The 25,589-nt window shown below is 44.2% G+C and overlaps 1 protein-coding gene across 3 annotated transcripts in view; it reads left to right on the top strand.

Annotated features, from left to right (window-relative positions):
* MINDY3 (MINDY lysine 48 deubiquitinase 3) overlaps positions 1-25,589 on the top strand; it is a 1,607,185-nt gene that overhangs the window by 695,584 nt on the left and 886,012 nt on the right. For all 3 annotated transcript variants that reach the window (XM_069648406.1, XM_069648407.1, XM_069648405.1), the window contains exon 8: positions 12,175-12,248. In XM_069648406.1, the coding sequence (XP_069504507.1) occupies positions 12,175-12,248 (74 nt within the window). The remainder of the gene's footprint in view (positions 1-12,174; positions 12,249-25,589) is intronic.

The following is a 25,589-nucleotide window of genomic DNA, read 5'->3' as shown; positions in this document are numbered from 1 at the left end:
AAATCCCATTCCCATAGAAATTCATAGCAGTATAAAGGATATCCTCTCAACTGCCTTGACATTGCCCAGTAGGGTAAGGGCTCTACACCTGTGGGATCCAATTTGCAAAGTGAAGTGGGAGAGGTGGTACTCCTTTTATTAGAAAATCATAAAACAATTCTTCTATATTTGGTGGAACCAAGATCCTGATCCTGTTTTTTCTGAATTGATTGCACTGTTTTTCTAACCCAAACCGGCAGAATTGGATAAAACTCTTTATTTTTTACATTCAAAATGCATCCACATGTGAGAAACCCACATTCACACAGGGTTGCAAACTGACGTAAATGTGTTCAAATGCAAAATAAATGGCAGTTTTATTTGCAAACTTTCTCTGGTACCAATACTTGTTTTTGATATTGGAGAAAACAGTACTTAATGTGTTGTCATAAAATACCAAGTGAACTACAGTTTGAATTGATGAGAAAGCTTTGACTATACTTGGCGATGAGCAGTAAGGTTGTCATAGAATGGAGATGACTCTGTAGCGGTGGAATGGTGTTATTTAGGATTAGAAATCTATTTCGAATGGATTGTGTCCTCCCACATATTCCTCATTTTATGATATTCATATCTCAGCAGCTCTGCTGCTTTTGAAAAAAGATTTCTCGGCAGAGGGCGCTGTGCATCAGGTCGTGGCGTTGATGTCCCTCGACGGGCTCAGTACCGCGTCAAGGTCACCATCAGTATAAGTAGCTCGTGCCACGCGGGTTGGCTTCAGATCCGTTTTTCCGATTGCTTCACTCTCGTGTTAACTGCGCGCTTTGAATTTTCTTCAAGACTCCTAAGACGGGGTTCAAAAAAATGTCGATCACTGACCCCCTCCATGTTTGTCTTTGGTGCCTGGGTTCGGACCATCGGACCGGCGACTGTGGCACCTGTCAGTCGATGACGGAAAAGCTCTTTGTAAGAGAAAAGGTAAACTGGCGGTTGGGCGGGAAGCTTCCAAAGCCTCTTCGAAGACTTCTTCGAAGGCCTCTTCAAAACATAAAAAGTCTTTCGAATCGGGAGATTCGGATCGGCGCAAACATTCGAAGAGATCCCGATCACGTAGTAGATTGAGGCGTTCTTCATCTTCTTCGAAGAAGATGAAGAGGAGACACAGAGCTCCCTCCTCTTCGTCTGACATATCTACCGAATTGGTAAGATGTCCGACTAGGTCGGATTCCCCAGGAAAATGGGAAGAATTAAAAAAACAAATGATGAAGGTCTTTGAGAATGCGGCCCGACCCCCTCAAAGAAACCTTGAAAGAGCCAGACCCTGGTCGCTTCCTTGGACGACACAGGAGAGTCAGAAACTACTAAGGCCAAGTCCAGTAGTAAGGAGGAAACTCGACGATCTCGACCAGACTTAATGCTGAAGGCTCCTCGAGTTTCAAGTGATTCCCCGGTAATGGCTAAAAAGCATAAATCGTCGAAGCACTCGACGAGTTCATTGACGCCATCGGCACCGACAACCTCGACGCCAAAGCAGAAGGAGAAATCGGCTACTTTATCGAAGTAAGGGGACTACCTTTGATACTTTTTCTTTAAAAAAATTCTAAACTGGATCACAACCAGTTTATTGTCCCAGAACTGTGGGGTGGGACTGTATTCCAGTGAGTAGATTAGGGATTGCCACTTGGTGGTGGGACCAGACTGATAGGTAAATGGTATTCTTTCTCTGTGACTGGTCAGCGAGTCACAACATGGTTGTGAACCCTCCTGACTGGAAGACATTCCATAAAACAGGTTGAGACATGTTCATTCTCAGTAGAGGGGCAACCACACTCATTAAATTCATAAAGAATGGTCTTAACACCCTAAGTAACCCATGGTCATCCAGATGTGGAGCCCTTGCTCACTGTGTCTTACAGATGCTCAGCTTCATCTCCCTGAGGAGGCCCAACAAGGCCAAAACATGTGTCAGGGTTGCTGATGGTACGCTTGTTCAGAGGTGACTTGCCAAATACGATGGTGCTGGACAGACCTTGTGGGCAGGACCAGACCGATATGTAAATGGTGTTATTTGCTCTGTGAAGGGTCATTGAGCTACAAAATGGTTGTAGACCCTCCTAGGTGTTGAAAATTCCATTGAACAGGTTATTTGAACCACGTTTATTCTCAGTAGAGGGGCTTCCACACTCTTGTTGAACACTTAGTGAAAAGACCACCCTAACAACAAATAGCTCAACATCACTTAAATAGGCTTTACATGGGCAGTAATTACTTTTAAATGTGCGTAGCATGCAGGTAGTAATGCATACACCTAAAACTAGTAAGAGGTCCTTCTGTTAGGCATTACGTATGAACTTAAAATGAAAACACTACACCCCACCACTATTGACATAGGCTAAACCTGTGTTTACTTTACCAATGCTTGTTTCAACTCTGGTTGCATTAGTTTGTAAATGAAAGCACAGGGTTTGAAAACTTGACATGGGACTCGTCTTGTTCCCTTACCCTAGAAAGCAGCAGTCAAGCTAGGTTGAAGATATTACATTTGCTTCTTGTAGTTTATCAGGAAGAAAGGAAAGGATGAACTCCAGTATTAGAGTTGTATAAAGCATTGCCACCACTAGCAACGGGTTCAGCGAGCTGATGGATGAAGGAATAGTAAACTCCTGCTAGGTATCAGAAATTATTATTTTTTTAAAATTTATTTATTTTTTATATATATTTTATTTTCATTTTTTCATACAGACAACAACAAGACTTACCCCCCCCCCCCTCACTCCCCCGTCGGAAGCTGCTCTCTGAGTCCTCTGGACAACTCATGCCCTGAAGAAGTCCAAAATTCTTATGTTGTGCGGGCACCATTGTACCATATAATCCGATTGAAGGTACTCCAGCACTTTTCCCCAGTCTTTTTCAAAGGGGTCAGTTGCACCCTTCAGGGAATGAGAGTTTTTCCATAGTGATTAGCGTCCAGACACTTTGCAGCCAGTTGAAAATCAGTGGGGGGGTTTGGGTTTTTCCAATTCTGAGCTGTGGCTGCCCATGCCGCTATCAGCAGGCCCATAAAACACCTCCATTGCGACCTGCTTAGTTCCCTAGCTGAAGCGTCCTTTAGGCCACACAACCAGACCCTCTCCCCCATAAGTGCGACTTTCGGGAAGATCCCCTGAATCTGAGCCTTTAGATCCGCTCAGAAGCCTTTTAACTTGTATTCCCACCAAATGTGCCTCCAGGTGCCCTCTCCTCCACATTCCCTTCAGCACTGGCTGGACACCGGTGGGTACATCACATGCAGTCTCGCTGGAGTCAGATGCCACTGAGTCATCACCTTGACCCACATCTCCCTCATCTGCACTGATCGGGTCAACCTAGGGATTTCACCCCACGAATCTTCCCAGTGCTTCCTGCTGATGGGCTCCCCCAGGGTCTGTTCCCATTTCACCATATATGACCATCTGACCATTTCATCTTGCCCAATAATAAACCTATAAAGGGTGGGTACCAGTTTCCTAGTGCCCGGGTTGGTTATTGCAAAGTTCTCAAAACGAGAGAGATCCCGTGTCGCCGCCTGCTTAATCGAGGGGGTATTCAGCCAGTGCCTTAGTTCATGTTTGAATCCGTCTGCCTCTTTAATCTTCAAGCTCTCCGTACATGTCTCAAATGAAAGGACCTCTTGACCCTCCATCATTTCCCATATTTTTGCACACCCCGCTTGTTCCCAGCCTGCGTCGGCAACCTTTCCCATTCCCGGGAGGAAGTCTGGGTTCCCGAACATGGGGGTAAAGGGACCCGGCACCGTTGAGAATACGCTGCGCCTGGTCAGCTCGTCCCACACATCCAGCGGGGCTTTAATCACCTCACTCACTCGTAAGTTTGCGTGTCTTTGCCGTTTATCCTTCCACAAGAGTTCCCTCAGAGGAGTTCTTGCTACCGCCCTGTCCTTTTCGGCCTTCTGCTGCACCTCCCCCATCCACTCTTTGAGTACCCACAACTGTGCCACCTGATAATACTTATAAAAGTGGGGGAGAGCCAGCCCCCCTTCTCTTATTGGGGCCGTTAACACCGCCCTCGAAATCCTAGGAGTCTTATTCTTCCATATAAAGGACGTGATTGTTTGAGTCAGTGACCTGAAGAAGGACCTGGGAATCTTTATCGGGCAGGCTTGGAAGTAATATAGCAACTTCGGGAATATGGACATTTTTATCACGGCAACCCGCCCCAACCATGAGATCGCCAGTGGCTCCCACCTCTCAAGGTCCCTCTTGATCGCCCCCAACACCTCCGGGAAGTTCGCCCCGTGTATCTGGTCCACCCCACTCATCAGGGAAATACCCAATTATTTGATCCCTTTATTCGCGCAACTCAGACCCAGTGCCGCGGCCTCCCTTCTGAACTCCCCTATATATTGGCGCACTTCCTCCTCCCTTATGTCGCCAACCAGCTCATCCCTATCTTTTTCGGATATTTGTGGCAGTGTGAGAGAATTGAGGTATCTATCTTGATCATCCCCGTCTGGCCTCTCTGTGGAGTACAAGTCTTTATCAAAGGTTCTAAACTCTTCTCCCATCTCAGTGTTCGTAGTGAGCTTTTCCCCCTGCTTGTTGTGAATTGCCCTGATTATCCCTTTCTGTTGCTGTGCGCGTAGTTCTCTCGCTAACAATGTATCTGTTCTATAGGCTTTGGTGTAGTACCAGTGCCTGAGGCGCAAGAGGCTCATTTCCACTTTTTTCGTGCGCAAGACATCTAGCTGTCCCTGCACGTGCCTCATGGCCCTCCTCAAGGAAAGTGTCAGATTTTTTTATGCATTCCCCTTGTATGGCAGTTAGCTTTTTTTCAGGTTCTCTCTCCCATGCGTGTCTCTGCTTGTCTTTGGTCGCTTTTATTTCAATAAACTGTCCCCTTATGACCGCCTTCAGGGCATCCCAGACCATACCTAACCTTACCTCGCCCGTGCCATTAATGGATAGGAACTCCTGTATCTTCCCCCTATTTTCTTCCCCCAGTATTGGGTCTTGGAGGACCTCCTGAGAAAGCTTCCATCCCCATAGTCCCTTGTGCCTGTGTGACACTTTCACCTCTATCCACAAGGGGGCATCATCAGATATCGATATCGGCCCAGTTTCTATGTTCAGAACTTTCCCCAATAATCCTGCCATTACCCATAAGTAGTTTATTCGCGACATTGATTTATATACGTGCAAGTAGTGGGTGTAGCCTCTTTGTTGACCATTCCGCTCTCGCCACACTTCAACCAGTGTCAGTTGACTTATTAATTGACAAAGTCGTTTCGATGGCGCCCCCTGTCCATGACCACCTCCCAAGCTCCTATCCACAGCCGGGTGCCACGCCATATTCAGATCTGCCCCCAGGATGATTTCCCCCTCTGCGTATCCCTCCCTCAAGAACCCATCCTTCCCCGTGTTCGGTGCATGTATAGTTTCTATCGTGCAGCGAAGCTCCTCTATCGTTACTTTTGCAAACAAATACCTACCCATTTTATCCGTTAGAGCCCCATGGAGGTAAGCGTTCCGATTTTTACGGACCGCTATCAGGACTCCTGCGTTTTTGTCCTGAGCGTTGGACTGCCCCAACAGGTCATAACCCTTTATGTTCAGTTTGTCTTTATCACGGTGCCTTATGTGGGTCTCTTGCAGCATAATGATGTCACCTCCCTCCCTTTTCAGAAGTCCCTCCACCTTTTTCCTTTTAACTGGATGATTTAGCCCCCTGACATTGAAAGTTAGGATTCCCAATTTACCCATGGGGATTGTATCCTGGCGGAAATTTATCAACCGTTCCCAGCCTTCTCCGAGCTACCCTCCGGCATGCCTCCCTTTCTCCCCCATCCCTTCCCTCCCCTAACTCTCCCCAACTCTTAAAAACATTCCCCCCCCCCTTTTCTCCCTCCCCCTGACTTTCCCAAACAAACCACACCTAACCAAAGGAGGGACCAGGAATCTAACATTGCTGGGGCGTCCCACCCTTCGCTCCTGACCCTCTGCTCACTCGAGTGTAACTGTGCGGGGGCTCCTAAACCCTGCATTTACCTCTGATGTTTCTGGATTCCAACTCTGCTGCCGTCCTCCGGGCCGCCATCCCTCGATCAGCGTGCTGCCGTTGTCCACTCACTTGCCACATTTAGTCCCATCTCCTCTACACAAGGGTTCCTCTGGTCCCTTCAGGAGTCTGTAGTAGGCACCGCCCCCGATTTCCCCCTTTTTGTAGTGTTTTCTTATTCTGCACCGTTTTCCATCTGGACAGATTTCTATGGTGATCCTCCCTTTCCTGGTGGAGAGACTACTCGTTATTCTCGTCCTGGAGCCCCATAACCTGCAGGCCTTCCTCACACGTTTTAACTCTCTTCTGCCTACCGTTCCAAGTAAAAAGAAGGCCAAATGGAAAGGTCCACTTGTATCTGATATCTCTGGCGTTCAGTTCCTTAATCACCGGTGCCATTATTCTTCTTTTCTGCAGTGACACCAAAGCGAGGTACTGGTTTAATTGAATTTCCACGACGTTCATCCGGATGTGCTCAATGTCACGTGCCTTACTCAGGATCCTTTCCTTTTACGGATACGAGGTGAGGGCTACCAACACGTGTCAAGGACGCTCCCCGGGTTCGCCTGCTCTTCTCGGGCCTACCCTGTGAACCCTGTCGATTCCCACTGCTTCCTCTTATTCAGCTCCCAGGATGTCCCTAAAGGTAGCTTTGAGATCCTTATCCAGTACCGTCTCGACCATATTCTTGATCCGGATATTCGATTGCCGAGACCGGTTCTCCAGATCTTCACACTGTAGTTCCAAATTGTGGGTAAGGTTCACAAGGTGCTCTTGCACTTGCCCATTTTGTTGAGTTTCTTCCTCGACGTTTTGGACTGTTCTCACCAGCGCGTCCGTCCGCTCTTCCAATTTCGAGACGTCTGTCCTAAGCTCCTGTAGCGCTTGCTTCATGTCCTCTCTTAGCGAGCCAAATTGCTCCTGTACTGTGGACATGAATTTTTCTTGCAGCTCCTTGAACCAGGAGTGTAGTTCCTCTTTTGAGGTGGATGCTTGAGGTGTGGAGGACTGCTCCGCCTGCATGTGCTCCAGACCTACCCCTTTAGGGTTTGTCGCAGATTCCGAGGCCCACATTTGTACCAAGTTCATGTCCTGCCTGGTAGTGATGGATTGTGTTTGGGGTGCTCTGCCCTTCCCCCGTGTCTTGGACATTCTGTACAAGGTCTGGTAGGGGCATACACCCCTCTGTTCTTTGCGCTCAAGTCTCTTCTACCCGGAGACCCTCCTGTGGTTCCAGGTCCCTCCAAACCGGAAACCCGCTCTGACCGGTCTCTTTGGTGCTGCCGCGGGGGGTGGGCATCCCGTACCCCCCTGCGAGATTGAGGACTTGTATAGTCTCTTAAAGTGGGGGTCTGCACCACCCCTATCTTCCAACACACTGAGGGGTATCTATATCCGCTCTCCTTCCACCTCAGCACCCCCAGCTCAGATTCCTCTCTGCAGTCCTCCCGCCTCATTGGGGGGAATCCGCTCCAGTCTTTCTCCCCCACTGTGGACCAGGTTATTGTCCTCAACCTTCTCTGCTCTGATCGTGTTGGGCCGAGTGCCTGCCTCCACATCCTGCTCCGGGTTCATGCGTGTTTCCCGGGCCCCCCCGCCGCTTCCCACCTTCCTTGTCTGGGATACAGACCCACTCCATCCGGGCTGCCCCTCGCTGCCTGAGAGATCCTCCCAGGAGACGTCTTCTCCCCGGCTGGATGCCTGCTCCGGTTGCTCTGGCTCGCGCCGCGGGGACCAGCCTCCTCCCGCTAAGCCTGGCGGGTCCTCCGCTCTGCCAGCTCTCTGTCACTGCCTTCCGGGCCTCGCTCCCCTCCGCTCGGTAAGTTGTTGTAGGCGGGGGGGGCACCTTTATTCCCCCTCCGGCGGCGCTGATCGCGCCATCCCCGCTGTTGTGTCTCGCCTCTGCAGCAGTGTGGGAGGAGCGCCTCCGCGGCCGAACTCCTGTCTCCTTGAGATCTGCTTTGTCGGCCACCGGAGGCGCTCCTCTGCTATTCCCCCCTGGTCCCCTGGCACAGGAGAAAGGTGACCGCTGGCTTTATTGTTCGCTTTTTTTGTAAGCGGCCCGGCAGGAGAGACACCAGTATACGTCTCTACGCCGCGACCGCCATCTTGGAATCGGTATCAGAAAATATTTTAATGAAAATATTAAATGTGATGGATAAAGTTTGCATTTGGAGTTACTGTACTTCGATGTGCACACCTTATATGAATGCCCTTGATATGTATAAACATGCCATAATAAAACAGCCTTGTTTTGCCACAAGCCTTAGTTATACCATCTAATATGTGGTGTGGGGATATGCGCGTGGGGGTCGGGGGTGCAGAAGACCATGTCTCTCCAACCTTTAAGCCTCTGGGGAGCTTCAGAAAAAGCATTTCTTTTTTTGTTTGCACCCTAGCACTCTAAGTGGGAAAGTGCAGCCACTCAAAAGGTTAATGAACCAGTTGCTCTTGCGTAGGCACAGGGACACCTACCTGGGGATGAGTGGATGCTGTACTATCCCACCCTAACTGTTTAAATCTTTTGAAGTGTGGATTCCTGCTCTTTAGTTTCAATAGGGCAACATATTGCATCATGGGATGCAAGTTGGGCATGTGTCCACAGAAAATAGATTAAACATAATTTACTCCTATGGTAAACTGATGGACAAGTTCAGGCAAAATCATTACTGAACTGATGACTTTGTCAAACAGTGTTCTTGTATAGATTTGGGCTTTCAAATGGGCACTCTCTCTGCAGTGACCTTTTCCAAGGCCTTGCTCCTTTGTGCTGCTCGCTGTCCTTTTGTTTTCGTGGCAGTGCTGCCAATAAAAGTAGAGGTCTACACCAATGTCATGCAGGCTGACTGGACCTGCTTTTGGGCATAGCCAGCCTGCGTGCCCGTCTTTTCCCCCTGTGAGACAGGCATGGTATTAAGAGAGACACAGACTCTAGAGTAATAGTTTGAAAACCTTTATTGACAAACTTTGTGGGGTTGGTGTAATGCCTACCTGACCCCAACTATAAGGGGGGTTCTTCCCTCAACTGATGTTTCTAAGAGCCGTCAAAGTCTGTAAGTCCAAATCTAAATTCACCTGTGTCCAAACCTATGCATGCCCTCACTCTTAGGCAAAATGTGATGGGTGGGAGGGTTTCTTAAAGGAAAAATGGTGGCTCAAAACAGAAATGTAAGCCAGAGCTGGTTTCAGGCAGCTTTAAGCCAGTTTTAATAATAGTTCAACTCAAAAGGGTTGCCCTCAGAACCTTCCATGTAGGGCTCTTGCAGCAAGTCAATAAAGTTCCAAATGTCTCTGGTTCGCTTGGGCTTCTTGGGGTTCCCTTTTGAGATTCCCTCAAGCTTTGATTCTTCCAGTTCCAAACAAAAGGACACAGTTTCTGTTAGGCCTCTCAGGGTTCCCTTCCCCAAGCCTAGGCTTTTCCTGTAAAGTTCACAATGTCTCTGTGGGCCTCTCAGGGTTCCCTTCCCCAAGTTTAGGCACCTTTTGGTCTTTAAACAAAATGTTCGCCTTGTCAGGATGCACCATCAATGTATAGTTATTTCATGGGGTTAATGTCAGAGACTTCAGAGAATGCCAGGCTCTTTACCCCTCCCAGGCGCGACAATTCTACCCCTTCTGTGCCTCTTTCACTCTGTTATTTTCCACTCCACCGTCCTTCTTAAACACCTTCTTTTCTGTTTTGCACACTTGCACCCTCTTTTCAAATTGCTGTGCCTCTTGCACGCTTCTCTTTACTGTTTCATGCACTCTTGCATCTTCATTTCCCATTCCTGTGCTTCTTACGCACTCTGTTTTGGTTTCGGGTTGCTTGCACCTCCTTCCCCATTTTCGGGTCGCTAGAACGCACTCTTTTCTTTCGGTTCATTGTCTTTCTATCTCTTTGTATTCCTCTCCGCTAATGCACTTTCTCTCGCTTTCAATCGTCGGGCCGCTTGCAGGCTTCCACTGCTTCTGCTCCCGCTCCAGCCATCCGCACATTAATGAGTTAGTTTCTCGCTCTCTCTAATTTAGGAAACTTCCCAAAGTAGCGCAGCGCTGGCTAGCAGTTCTCCAGGGTCTTGGATTGAGGTCAGGGTCTTACCCACCTGCCCCTCAGACACTCCTGGGACCAGCAACGTGTCCCAAGGGAACGAGCACTGTCCTTGACACGGCTAACAGCCTGCAATTTGTCGGACTCCGGCTCCTTGGGACACGGCTCCCTCGCCACGCTGCAGCCCCTCTGACACACGGGGCCCGCGTCTCGGTGTCCCGCACTCCACTGGATCTTCCGGGCTCCTCCTTCTGCAGCCTTCTGCTCCTGGACCTCCCAAGTTCCATCCAGCAACCCCAGCTCGCTCATTGCTTTTGGCAGAACCACACCTTTTATAGTGTAGTGGAGAGTCGAGTAGAGTCAGGTGTGCACAGTTATAGTAAAGTGCCTGACCTTGCCTGACTCTATTAGTTGGAAAAGGCCTGATCGTGTTATTAAGTAGGCCTCTCTTTGCATCTCCATGCTGTTCCTATGTGTAATCCTCTTTGCTCTCGATCACCTCTTCCTCATCCCAGTACCTATTGGAAATGGGATATGGGGCGAGATTATAAATGCCAGTTAAAGGCTGAGGGAGAGTGGGAAGGGGGAATACCATGTCTTGCCTTTGGACATTCTCCTCCCAATCCCCCGCGACCCTTCACTCAGGTGATCCTCGCTTGTCCACCCCCAGGGTCGGGATCCACATGCGATGACCCTTGCCTGGACACCTGAATGGAAGAATACCATCAAGTTTCTCTCACCCCCTTCCAACTCATTGTTATTTAAAAATGCATATAACTAGCATTGTCGCACAAGAGTGGGTCATCCGGTTCATGAATAACCATGAGCCAGCCTAGGATGAAGAGACATGTGGCCAGTGCACACGCGTGTTGTGCGACTGACTGACTGTTTAATTTGAAAAAACATCACAAACTAATCAAACTGTGCCTGAGACATTAAGCGCTGGGGCTGTGCCCTGGCAAACACCCCCACAAATTAGGCAGTGATCATTGAACAAACATTGATAACGCTGAAGGTTTCAACGTTTGTTAGTCACTGACCTAGTTGTACTACATGGTGGTAAGAGGGCAACAGCTGGAAAATGGGTTGAGTACCTGGGCATATGTCGGTGCCTGTCAAATGCCCAATTGCTATACACAAGCCAAAACTGTTGGATTTGCCAGTGCTGTTATTTAACAGGAATTGAGCACAAGGAACAGATGCAAGCACACACATACGATTTATAAATCAAGTGGCTGAGGGCTCACTTGTTTAAGACATTTTTATTACACTAGCACATTTTTATTACACCAGCACCACATTTAAAGCTGCTAATAAGTCATTAACTATCAGAGGACCTCTTAGAAATAACAGTCGCAGGTTATATACAACACATTTGCTGATACTGTGTGATAAACTAGCTCAAAGAGATAAAAGAAGGGTATGTTTTAAATGGGTAGGGACATATAGTGGGTGGGGATATCCATGGTTATTAGCATTGACTTTTTATCCACCTACTGATTGCTCATGTGGCAAACACCCACAAGCTGTGTGTCCCTTCTCATAAACTATCTACCTCCTATCTGTACTCCAATGCAATCGTTTTGGCTTATAGATGGTGTTGAAGCGCAACTAGGTAGCCACAATTAAAAGTGGTTAACTCATCTCTGGCATATTTTGATTGCATCTTGACACTCCTGAGTTTCTTTTCTCTTCTCATGTTTTCCTGTATTTCTGGTTTAGCGCTGGCTGGAGCTCTGTTCAGCCATATCTAAAAATATGTATAAATGAAAGATATTTCAACATATTGTTTAATTACATATTTGACAAGTAATTCACTGCTTTAAGTTAACAATAGAGGCAAATTATGTAAGACTGAAATCTGGTTGGTTATATTTGGCAGTCTTTTTGATCCAAATATTGACATCACATATAAGTAGAGCAATATACTTTCTGTTCCATTTTTCAGTCAATCAACCAAATTCCGTCCCGACCTATCAGGTTGCTTATTTTGAAGTTTCAGTGCTTAAGAATACATCCTTATTCTTCAAAACGATTAACTACTTTTAAAACACAAATTAATTTTTTTGCGCACTCATCCATATCCAAAGTAATTAAACAATTTTTTTCAGGGTATTGAAAACATAAAAAATGAAATTGAAGATGTTGAAGAGCCATTAATAGATCCTTTGTATGGCCATGGAAGGTACGTAAGATTGTTGGTAGAACTGGTTTAATGAGGTTCACTTGTAACGGTTTTGACGTATGTGGGGAATTTTTTTATGTGAGAATATACTGGCTTTGATAAATTCTAAATCCCAATTCATATTCATATTGAGTGCCAACAAGCCGTAGGATCCCCCATACACCGAGAGCAGGCCAATAGACCAGACATCCCGAGCCCAACCGGTCTTTGTTCAGACAGTGGGGTCGGAATTGGACCTCCTTCCCAAATGCAACAAGGACGGATGAGATCCAATCCAGATCTGCCAAATGTGATAACTGAAAACTAATCATTATGTCCTTGATAAGGACCCGGAGGGGTCCAAATACGTGTCGGCTGACCACTCATAATATCAATAAAAAATACCGGAATCTCTCCATACTGCACATAGTATCTGGGTTCAACTACCCATTAGCCAATACACGAGGTGTGGGCAACATCACCCCCACTGTGACCTTGCTGCAGATCTACAACTCCCTCATATACAGCATGCTAGAAGTATCCAAGTGCTTCACAGGTTGATTCGGCACCCAGTCACCTAGTGCCAAACCCCTCTGTTACCTCCAATTCATATTTAGTTTATTGTTGTGCTCTCACTGAGATCTTATGGTGCCTCACGGAGTTGAGTTGTTATGGTTCTGTTAAGGTTTTATGACCAAATTCCCCTTACAAATGTTATGCTTCCCTTTGTACTTATTTGTTTCACACAAATTATCTGTCCTCTTTTTATGGCCATGCCCTCATACCTCTGTTGGAACCTTAATCCCCATTTCCTCAAGCAAAGCAGAGTGTCTCAATGGGCCATGCCACCTTTTGGTTGACTGACAAGTAGTTGGACTCATGCTACACTGACTCCTCTTCCTCCATTGCTTCTACTTCTCTCAGTGCAGTATTGGGGAGACCCTGCAACCCTATGTCATCTACCCCGCTGCCCATCTTAGTTTTGCATGTGAGTCGAATTAGGTTCTCTGCTGCAGAGGTGGTATATGGTGTTTTGGCGGAGAGGGAAGAGATATGTGCTCATCGTCTTGAAGTAGTGTTTCTCACTAAATGGTGGCGTTCCTGTAGCATGCATCACATCCACACAGTTAAATAGTGAGGGTAAGAGTCATCCGAGTATACAGTTCTCTCTTTATATCTGGGCAGTCTCATGTCTTTCGAATCTTCCTTGGAAATAAAAATGGGCCTTGATCGCCTTGATCAGTTGTGAGGTGGAAGGTATTCATTACAAAATGTCTCTCCTAGGATTTGTTCTTGGACATGTCGGATAGTCACGAAACATTGGGTGAGAGGCAGGTTCTGTTGTGATCTTGTTGCAGAGGAACTGCTCGCTCTCCTACACGCACCAGTACATACCTGCCTAAGCTGTCACGGATGGTCCTCGACAGTGAACTGAAAGGGCTGGTGAGAGGCAACTCTGCCATCGGGAGGGGAAGGCTCCTTCATCGACACACAGCGGGACCACACAAAGAGACAGTGTATCTACTAACTAAATTGAGTAGCCACGCCCCCTACACAATTGGGAACATGCACACACCGAGGCAAGGACTGACAAGGAACTCTTCGCCACGATTGACTCTTGCAGAAGGATTCCTGCTGTTCATTTCAAACCTTTTGTAGAGGTGAAAAAAGGACTGCTGTTTAAGTTTATACTGCATTAATTACTATCACAGTGCACTTATATTTTTGTATTTACTTTGTAGGTGTATCTACTACCTATATTGTGTAGCCACGCCCCCTTCTTGGCGTCCCCTACAAAATTGGGAACGCGTGCGCACCGAGGCAAGGAACGACAAGGACCACTTTGCCACGGCGACGCACCGTCTGGTGTTAGTGGTTCTATCTTTCTATCTTTCTGTGATAATCTTGGGACTGTGCATAGTGACCCAACTTTTTTTTTTTAAACAAACATGCCGGTTCACTTTAAAACACAGCATAACATGATCACGGACTTGTCAGACGCACAACACAAAAGGTAATTGTTCTCACCGCAATTGTTTCCAATAGACAGCGAGTTCCAAATTCTGATATCCGTGACTTTTGTATACCACGTCCGGATAATCTAATTTGTACTCCGTTAAATATTATTAAAATGAGACATGCTGACAGTGAAAGGACACCTAATTTAAAAACAACCATTACGCCACATATGTTTGAACCATGTGTTCCTGCACTGCTAGCATCTGGAAACACTCCAATACAAGTAGTGTCAGACCAAACTCTTCTTGGCACAACACTATTACCGGCCCGAGTTCCACCAGCTGAGGCCCCCCTACAGGGGGTGGTGGACGAGAGTCCAGATACTAGTCCTATTATCCCTTACATATCAATTCATGCAAGGATTTGTGTATCATCTATTACAACACGTCTCGACCCCGTCCCATCAATGCTCACAGGATATTTCTGCGCTCTCCATCTCGTATGCACAGCCGACAAACTGACCAAGGATCCCATTCAGTGCTCCATGCTGGAGATCACTTTATCTGCTGTGAATATGAAAATTACTAGTCTATTTAAGCTGTTTGAGTCCTTGGACAACAAAATTACTTTACAATCAAAGCAGATACAGCAGATCTCTGACTGGATCGTAGAAGAAGAAATGAAAATGAGAGAATGTAAAGCCAGTGCATTATAAATCCCCACCCCAAGTCCTGTTTCCTGTCCTAATGATCAAGACGTTTTAGCCCCTGCTTCTTTAATGTTATCCAGGGCTATTCCTCTAATAGGGCAAGTGATTGGACCAGTCGATGATAACTGTGTGCCTGAGGTGATTGAAGAAAGAAATGATTCTTGGATAAGCATAGAGCAAGACACACACATCCATTCAGTGCCTCCGGCTTCGGAGCATTTTGACATTTTTTTAGATAAGAATGTGCATGCAAACATGTGTTCGGGACCCAACCCCAAAACAAAGCTGGCAGGCCAGCAAAAACAGAAAACTAAAAACATAAAGCCTAACCAAACTTTGAATGTAAGATTCAAAAATGCTAAACAAAAAACCTCAAAAATGGTTATGTTTCAATTTGGTCAACATACAGAACAATCAGTCAAAACTTTACCATCAAATGACCATGCAACTGAACACCATTCTTTAACACATGCACTTTTAAACTACCTTATTGCAGCCATTGAAGAGAACCCTGATCTCACTTCATTGCAGGAAAAAAAATCCAACAAAATGTCAAAACGACAAAGACAGGTGGAACTCCAAAGGGTCCAATTCACGAACAAAGGTGCACCGAGATCAGACAAGCGGTAGACACCTACCTTGATTCTCACTTCAAAGATATACATTTATCCATCAACAAAGTGCCTATGAGGCCTGATATAGCGAAGAAAGAATCCACTGGTATCATACAGAATACACATAAGGAAGCTCTCTACTTGCTGGTGAGTCCAAAAACTTTTTTCCAACACTAGGACCGTGTATTCAACCCACTCCCTTGAATAGAGGAGCCTTGAAAACGCATGTAGCCATAAGAGCTGGACAGCGTGAAAATAATCAAGAAGTCCTTACATCGAAGAAATGGCCTCCCAAAGGACATTCCTTGATAATGAAGTGCCGTACATCAACTCACTTAAAATATGACTTATGTAGAGCAAGTGTCATGAATATTTTTGCTGAGGTGCCGGAGTTGGAAGACATCACGTCGATCAACATAGACCAGGTGGAGTTCCTGAGTTACGAAGATTTATCCATAGGTCATCTGTGGATACTTTCTGGGGTAGTGATGAATGCGATATGGAAATCCAAAATGCATTTATTCAGATTGGGTTTCGTTATTGCGCAGGACCCTCTTGTCAAAGATAACCATCTTCCAAGTAGTGAAATTCATCACTCAATGTCCAATTGTGAAAGATGGGCCCACGAACATGGACAATCGCAATTCAATCAGACACGTGTTAAAGCATAAAAATCACTGAACTATCAGCAAAAACAGATAACCTTTGCTTCCTGGAACAGTCGTGGCCATTTACATCTACAATCTAGCTTGGATAATTCAATACACAAATATGATATAGAGGCCTTTCAAGAAACCTGGCATACTCATACACTGATATGGGATGATCACGACATTGTCCTGCTGCCAGCAAAAACATCCTCTAAAGGTAGACCAACATCAGGTCTTCTGGTGGCTGAAAAAAAAAAAGCTCTGGATTTTCAATTCATCCTTGGGCGGTGCCAAATAACTTCCTACAGCTGGTTAAAATTAAATTTCAAGAATACAACATTGCATTGTTGAACATATATAGAAATCCGGCTGGGATTACTGATGATAGCTTTTATGTCACTTTCCCAACTCTTAGACACCATTTTATTATCTCCAGGCATTTTTAAAACCATAGTCTTTGGGGACATTAATTTGAATTGCCTTAATAAACCTCATAAATCCAAGCTTCATGAGGTTAATAGGTAGACTGAATTCATGGCTGAAAGGTATCTTAGGATAGCAAATGGCTCTCTGCCTGACGATATACCACCTCCGAATACGTGGAGCAGAGGATTGTCTAAAAACATCATTGACTATATATATGTGGATGACAGCTTGTTCAATGTAGTAGATTGTTTCATAATTGTAAAACAGTCTCACAGTGACCCTCATATGCTCACTCTGCCGTGGACATGGGACTTAAAAGATCCCATTACTAAATCACAATGGTTTAGACAGACTGTCATAGTTAATAATGCGAACACTCGCTTTTGCTGGTCAGAAAACAATCTGCATTTATTGAACTCTCATCTTTTGTATCAATAACTAACCAAAGGTGAGTTAGTATATACAACAGCCTTAGATGAATTTAAAAGTACCCTGATGAGGTCAGGCCCTAAAGCATTTAATCATAAACATCACTTTGATCCAGTGCTGAAAAAGAGGAAGACAGAATTCAGACAGGAAAAAAAAAGCAATTCTTAAGTTACAGGTGACGGAGCGACATAAATCCTTAGTGAAAGTCAAGTGCACATATAGAAACTGGATTCGAGGAAGGCAGGAGTCCATGTATCAATAAGATGGTAAAACTATGTTAGATTCACTGCGAAATAAAAACACAGCACACATTTGGACCTTGATAAATAACACTGAATTCAATAAACAAAGTAGTAGTCAGATTAATAGAGTTATGGAATGGCAATAGCTGCAACACTTCACACATCTATATGCCGATTCCGATTTTGATAATGTAATATATGATCACCCCAGGGGTGACTCTTGGGATCTACAATTGTCAGTAGAAACGATAGAAGAGCTTATAAAAAAAAAGCTAGTGGTTCGAGAGCAGCAGGCCCAGATGGCCTGAGCAATAGTATGTTCAAGGCCCATGCTAAACATTGGTCTATAATATTAAACGCCATCTTTCGCGATATCGTATCAAATCGCTCACTCCCGACTTCTTGGTGCAAATTATTAATAGTACCAATTTTCCAAAAAAGGGATTGATCGTTGCCTATCAATTATAGACCGATAGCATTGCTGGATGCACCGGGGAAGATCTTTCCGTGGCTAGTTCCGAGAGATTCTAATCTCTGGACTCAGTCGCAGCAGAAACATGACCCAAATCAGACTGGCTTTATAGTTGGAATGGGAACTGCAGTTAATTTACTAAGTCTTAATGCCATCAAGAATCCAGCACGTACCAGCTAACAACCAGTCTATTTTGCTTTTGTAGATTTTCATTCTGTATTCGATTCCGTGTCTCAAACTCCTTATGGCCAAACTTCGCATGGCAGGCTGCCCAGCTATACTGGAAGATATCATATATGCCTTGAACTCGAACACCTCAATACAAGTTAGGCTCACTGTGGAGGGTCTCTTGTCGGCATCCATTTGCACAGCGAGAGGGCTCATGCAAGGGTGTATTCTCGCTTCAGCCCTTTTTTACTTTTTCATTTATGATATCAAGAACATTTTTGAAGATTTCATTGCTGACCCCCCTAAACTGAATGCTGTACCCATTGCGGCACTACTATATGCCGATGATTTGGTTCTCATCTCCAAAACCCCAATAGGCCTTCAGATCCTGCTAAACGTGTTAACACAATATATTGAACTAAATCAATTAACAATAAACCTCGATAAAACACAAATCTTAACATACTCTCCCAATCAATCCTGTTGTGGTAAGATAAAATGGACCATAAAGAGTGTTAAAATGGAGGTAGTTTTCCAATACATTTACTTGGGGGTGATTATTTCTAGAGAAACTCAGAATACTTGCCATCTAGCAAACATGGTGCTGAAAGTAGCAAAGGCCATATCGCAAACTAAAATCATACTTAAGAGATATGGTACATTTTCTTTATTACCGGCATGGATTTACTATACCCAGAAATGCACCCCAGGTTTGCTATATGGATTGGAAACCATGAAGATTCTGACAAATATATTTTTTGATAAATTGGAGGCGAAATATTGGAGAGAAGTTTTGCAGCTCCCTCAGTGTACACCAGTTGCATGGCTGCGATATGAGTTAGGGTTCATTTCCTTGACTGCTTTATATCATTGGCGCTTATGTGTCTTATTTAAGAAATGTCTCATGTCTGACAAACCCAAAACTCTGCTAAAACATCATCTGTAGTCTGTTTTTTTGCAACTTTCTTGCCAACTGCTTTCTTTCATCCCTTTTTTTTATTTTAAAAGTTGTTTTAGCTTTACAACTTATGAAAGAACAAAAATTAAAAAAAGACAAATTGTCAATACAGTGTGTACATTACACAAATAAGTAAAGTCGCATCTGTGATTTATATAAAGTTTCATAAAGATACAGTGTTCCAGAAATCCTATATTACTGTATTACCATTATTCTGTCTTAAACAGTGCTTCCAAAAATCTTTTTATGGCTACATACACAGGTATTTGGTTTGTTGAGAAGAATAAACTCCATCTCTCTTCTTGATCAAGAGTTTCATATTGCTGAAAATGTTTGTACAAGAATAATTCTCGCTCTCTCGACACCCCTGAACACTCCATAAACAGATGTCGCAAGGTTTCCTTCACTTCTATGTTTCCACAAAATCGACAAACGTTTGAAGATAAGGCAATTAGTTTTTGCTTAGCCATTAGCGATCATGTTGGCCATAAATGTGATCTAAATCGTAGTATGGCTGAGCGAAATGAGATGGATGGAGACCGAATTAAGTAAGGTTCACAATCAGCAAACTTTTTAGTTGCAAATGGATTGTCTCTAAAATCTCTGTGTGCACCACATAGTTCTCTAGTTCAAATCCAATCATGCATATATAGCTTCTTTTTTGCTCTATCAGGATTTTCCAACAAAGACTGCAATGAGACATCTGCAACAGCCATTGCCTCATAGTGACCTCTTTTGGTCCACAGCGATGTTGACGGGAGACCCTCCATATTCAGTCTCACCTGTAATGAGGTGTTCGTATGCAACTCATGTATAATGTCTACAATGGTACTTGGGCATGCTGCCCTCTGTAACTTAGAGATTAACAACTCTCGCGACACAGAGTCGAATGCTGCATGAAAGTCTATGTATGCAAGATACAACGGTTGTTTCAGAATATAGGCCTGCTGTTTAATGGCATAGAGGGACATTAAGTTGATGCCTGCGCCCATCCCGCGGTTAAAACCAGTTTGGCAGGGGTCTCTTTTTTGATGTTGTATAGTCCATGAATTGAAGTCTTGCAGAACAAATTGTGCGAATACCTTCCCAGCAACATCCATCAATGATATGTTCTGGAGGTGGCTGATGCTGGGGCTTGGATTCCAGGAGCGAGCTGAAAGTGGCAGGAAAACTTCTTTTGTGAAGGAATTTGACAATATGGATCTACACACAGATATTAAGCACGTTGCGGTGACAAGGGCGTCGTTGTCTGCTGTTTCCCGCTGTGAGCATCAAGGCACAAGTTGTGAACTGCAAAATAGAAGAAATTGACTCTCTCCTTACCTGCACACATCCCGCTCCGATTTGCGTAAGCCTGTGCCCCCTGCACAGCAGTTTGAAGCGAGCGCGGTGTTGTATTTTTTCTCGCCGAGAGGTCACGTGAGCGGATTGAAGCACCGCCCCCAGGAAGCAGGCTTAAAAGAAAGACCCAGCCGCCCTTGCGGCGTTAAGCCCGTTGTGTGACAAAGGCGTCGTTGTCTGCTGTTTCCCGCTGTTTACGCTGGATACGTAGTAATCAAGAGAGAGCCTCCTGCTTTTATGACCCTACACACCCAAAAGGGAAAAAAAAATAGATATGAGAACACTAAACCTAGAACACGCCTCCAAGAGAAGCTAGAAGAAACTGTTCCAAATCTTCCAAAACATACCTCAACGCTGAACTTACAAACCACTACACTTAAAGAACCCAGCAACAACACAAGCAAACCTAAGCCTCTTACCCTTAAAATTCCCCCACAAATCCCCAATCGCAACAAAGAGCAATCCGTATCCCTCAATCCTACGAATCAAGATTAGTCATCTATCTCCGCCACCGCTCCATCAAGAACTTCACCATGCTCCTCCAATCAAGCGGCCGAAGAACCGAAATATCCCAAATCCACAATTGCAGTCAAAACACTGAAGAACGACAGAAGCCAGAAAATAACAACCAATCAAATAACAGAAATGACGTCCGAAACACCAATAGTTTTCGGAAAAAGAGCTTCCACTTCGGCATTCCAATCTGACCTCCAGCTTCATACTCCTGCAACCAAAAAATTGAAAGACTCAACGCTGAACCTAACACTACGACAACGAGCGATCATAGCCAAACAGTGGCAGTCAACTTACCATCTTACAGACTCCTCCCAAGACAACTGCTCTAAACCTCCAAACCGAGCATCTCGAACGTCACTTGACATCACAGAAATAGATGCCATCATGGACTTCCAGGCACATAAGAAAACGAAAGACCTCAAAGATGAACATAAGGGAAACACGAACGTTATATCTAGTACATCGACACCACTCCTCACCAAAGCAAATTTGTCTTTCCCTAAAACATTCCCGGAAGAGAACCTATTGAATGCAACGACGGCTGCTCTAAACCAACACTCAGACTACCCTCCACAAAAAAACGAAAAAACACTGAATACTTCAGAATCCAGCAAAAGAATCCCAACGACCATGCTAGATCTCCAAAATACGCTAGTGGCTGTTCTATCATTAGCGATGGTCCCCTTCTTAAAGATCCAAGAAGCAACAGTCGATGCCACCAAAGACCAAGCCACTTTGCTTGCAATGATCCTAACAAAACAAACAACCATAGACTGTTTCATAACTTCAATTCAAGATCGATTGAATCATGAAGCAGAATCCACAAGAATATGGCAGAACCGCCTAGCTGAAATAGCAAGATCTGATTGACTGGACAAGCAAACTCTTATAGAAACATTGACAACATTTACCACCAAAACCATGGACGACAAAGCAAAAACAAACCTACAAGCGACCATGCCCCAAGATCAAGGCACAAAGTGCCCTCATACAGAACATTCCTCAACAAAAGGCGATTCTAAGAAAGACCAAACAACCCAATACGAACTTCAATTGCACAATTTACCAACTCAATTCAATATTCCTAGCACGGAACCCCCAACATGTACTGCTTTTGACATCTTTGACCTAACCAAACAATGCCAGCCGAGCAAAGCTACAACTACAAAAGAAACAACAACAAAAAAAAGTCAAACAGGCTCACAAGCTTTCCTGCGAAAATTGCAACTCAACCCAGAGCAGGAAACTCAATCCTGTCCTACAACAACAAAGAATCCCACCAACAAAAAAATTGAAGAGGGCGCTAATCCTTTGGCCAAGGAAACGACAAAGGCAAATACGAAGAACAACAAAAAACTGAAATTCCAACCACAAGAAGAATTGATCTCAATTGAAGAACATGAGCCACTAGACGCATTACTGGAAGCAATCGACCATGACCCGAGCCTAAAACACCGACAACAGCAGATGCACAAAATCCAACATTGACTTCGTCTGCACTTCAAACTAGCAATAGAGAACATGACTCCCAAGAAGACTCAATGGTCATAATAGATGAATACTATGAGATCTCCTCAACCTCAATGTACACGAATATTGATGAATCAACAACAAACATGTCACTTGTGTACTCATCAATATCAACTGAAGAATCCTGGTTCCCGTCAGAACCTGACTCCCTTGCTGATACCACGGAAAGTAGACCAATTGAAACAAACACTTCTTTAATCAGACCAATATTTACAGATCCGCGTCAGGAACCAAACATATTCAGACTCTCGCTAACTGCTTCAGATTTAAGGCCGGACGAAAAACTAATCTTGAATAGAGTGAACATTCTTTGCCTACTCAACGCTATCCCGATACTGTCGAAGATCACTACTCAAGACATCAACGTTATACATTTTCCGAACAAGAAAAAGATGGAGACAGTCCATATTGACTTCCATAACAACCAAACGACCCAACTAGTTATGTCCACCAAAAAACAACTGGCCAAATGGGGCTTCATCATAGAACGAATCCAAGTAACAAGATTCATGGCTCTCAAAGAAAAGAAATTGGATACTAACACCAAACCTCAAGCTGCCACGATTCATCGCAAATACGACCAACAACAATCTTCAAGTAGACCACGAACAACTGAAGAACCATACCTAACAGGAAACAACCACCTGTTTAGGCAACCAAATTCATACCAGAAAAACAGAACGACAGAAGTACCAAGGGAGATAATCTCCCCAAAGCATCCCAACAGAAATTCATCAACCAGAAGCGAACACCGAAGCACACAAAGGAAAACCTTTCTATAACAACCAACCCCAAATGGAAATCCGACAACTGAAATAACTTTATCTTCATGGAACACGAGAGGGTTCAAACATCTTCTCTCAGAGGGAGCTACAAACCAAAAAGAAATGGCTATAATATGCCTCCAAGAGACCTGGATATCGGCAGAAGTTGTCTGTGATGGGTTTTCTACGTATATGAACCCGGCAATCACCATACAACAAAGCAGACCATCATCCAGTATGTTAATCTTGACTATGGTAGACCCCAATTGGTTAATTGTTAAAAAGAAAAACATCCACCCATGGGCCCAATACATTGCCATCTGCATTTTGACTCCGTCATCCAAACCAGAGCAACCTCCAAACAGAACACATTTAACAATCTTCAACATATACTGGAACACAATAGCAATGACTGATAATAAGTTCATAGACTCCATCTACAACGAGTTCGACAAAATAGCAAACTCTTTCGCGAAAACTGAGTTTGTAGTCGCCAGTGATTTAAACATCCACCTTTACAACTCTGAAGGAATCCGTCTAGATATCTAGAAATTTTCCCAAGAGCAAGAAAATGGACCAAAGAGATTGAGATCCGAAAACTAATACTAACAGAACAACTGCTAAACATACAAGGTCAAATGCTGCCAACATGGTCCAGCGGAAAATCGAAATCGATTATTGACTATATTTACAACTCTGAAGGAATTAAGAACAACCTCATTGCCACAGAAAACACTGCACAATCTAATAGCGACCATTGCCAAATAACATGGCAGGCAGAAAATATCGAGAATTTCTCCCTCAACCTCCCAGATCTAGAAATAAACAACCGTCTGGCGAAACTAAGATTAAAACCGCACCAAACGACCAAACTAGTATCTAAATTTGAAAGATTATTATGCCTGATCATGAAAAACTCAACTACGAATGGGTACTCAGAGATTACCAGACCCCCAAAAGCACCAACTCCATTGTTAAACATAAACACACATTCAATACGGACATCAAAGAAAGGAAAAAAATGCTTCAAGAAAAAATACGCCAACTGAAAAAACTAAACACAAAAGCAGCAAATATCACCATAAAAAAAGAAAAACAGAATTACTCCAACTTCATCAAATCAGCCAAGGGATTACTGCTACAAGCGGACGCTGAAGCTATTCTAGCGGCAATCAAAGGGAAAAATACGAGGCAATTATGGTCCCTCTTAAACGTAAACAACAGAACAACAAATATGATCCAAGAAGTCGATCCGGAAGCGTGGACTACACATTTCAACACTTTATATAACATCAGTACATCTGTACAGACCACCCAACAAGAACCCATCTGTCCTCCGTGGAATCTGAAATGGGAAACCGAGGACATCATTCAAGCCATCAGAACTCTAAATCCATCAAGAGCACCAGGCCCAGACGGACTGTCAAACGCAATCCGGAAGGATGCACCAGAAAACTGGGCTAGCCTCTTTTCCCATCTGCTCCTTATCATAGAAAAACTCAAAAAATCCCAAGTAACTGGACATTAGCCATCTTGATCCCAATCTTCAAAATGGCGACAGAAAGAACCTACATAACTACAGACCCATAGCCTTACTTGACCCACTAGGAAAGCTTTTTGCAAACTTTCTATTGAAAAAACGTACCGATTGGGCAGCAAATAACTGGAAACTAGAAAAACGTCAAACAGGATTTGTAGGCAAAATTGGAACCAACGTCAACTTGATAATACTGAGCCTTCTCAAATACGAAGCTGCACTAAGAAATCAACAGATACATACAGTTTTTATCGACCTAAAAATGGCATTCGAATAAAACTATGGACTAAATTAACAACATGGGGCTGTCCTCCAGCAATTCTTCATCTGATCAAGCAACTATACACCAACACTTCAGTCCGAGTCAGGCTAACAAAACATGGTAAAGTTACACAACCGATCAATACTTTCAACGGTCTTAGGCAAGGATGTCCCTTAGCTGCCTGCCTCTATACACTTATGACTTTGTCAACTCAATCAAAGATCCACTTGCAAATCCACCGAAACTTAATAATGAATCAGTTCTATCATTAATATACGCTGATGACATCACAGCGGTCTACAAAAAACTCTGGACAAAGTAGTAACTTACATGAAAGCTAATGAAATTCAGATCAACATAAAAAAAAAAGTTTTACCTCGAAGGGAAAGAAATTAAAATAACAAATGTCATCAAATATCTGGGGGTAATGGTAAATGCGTCATCCATGGAACAACAATGGAAAATGCACATCGAAGACACAACTAGGCAAATTCGGGACATATTCCTTCAAATCAACAATCACTTTCTATAAACAAAAGTTGTTCCCATATTGATTTACGCTGGCGAAACCCTAGCAAACAACCAAGGACTGAAATGGCACCTCTATGAAGCAATATTCTGGAGAAAAACACTGGCATTAACGAAAAGTTTCCCCATGACAAGGATCTGATTTGAACTGGCGTTGCAATCATTACAATCCATAATACTATGGAAACAGATGGATCTTTACAGAAAAATAAAAAGTCATGAAAAAATTCCAGCAATAGAAATATTGAAAAGCAAAA

This window comes from Ambystoma mexicanum, chromosome 2q (assembly GCF_040938575.1).
Source record: "Ambystoma mexicanum isolate Mex_15411 chromosome 2q, UKY_AmexF1_1, whole genome shotgun sequence".
In the NCBI taxonomy this organism is placed as follows: Eukaryota; Metazoa; Chordata; class Amphibia; order Caudata; family Ambystomatidae; genus Ambystoma; species Ambystoma mexicanum.
This window is presented reverse-complemented; position numbering and strand designations above follow the sequence as displayed.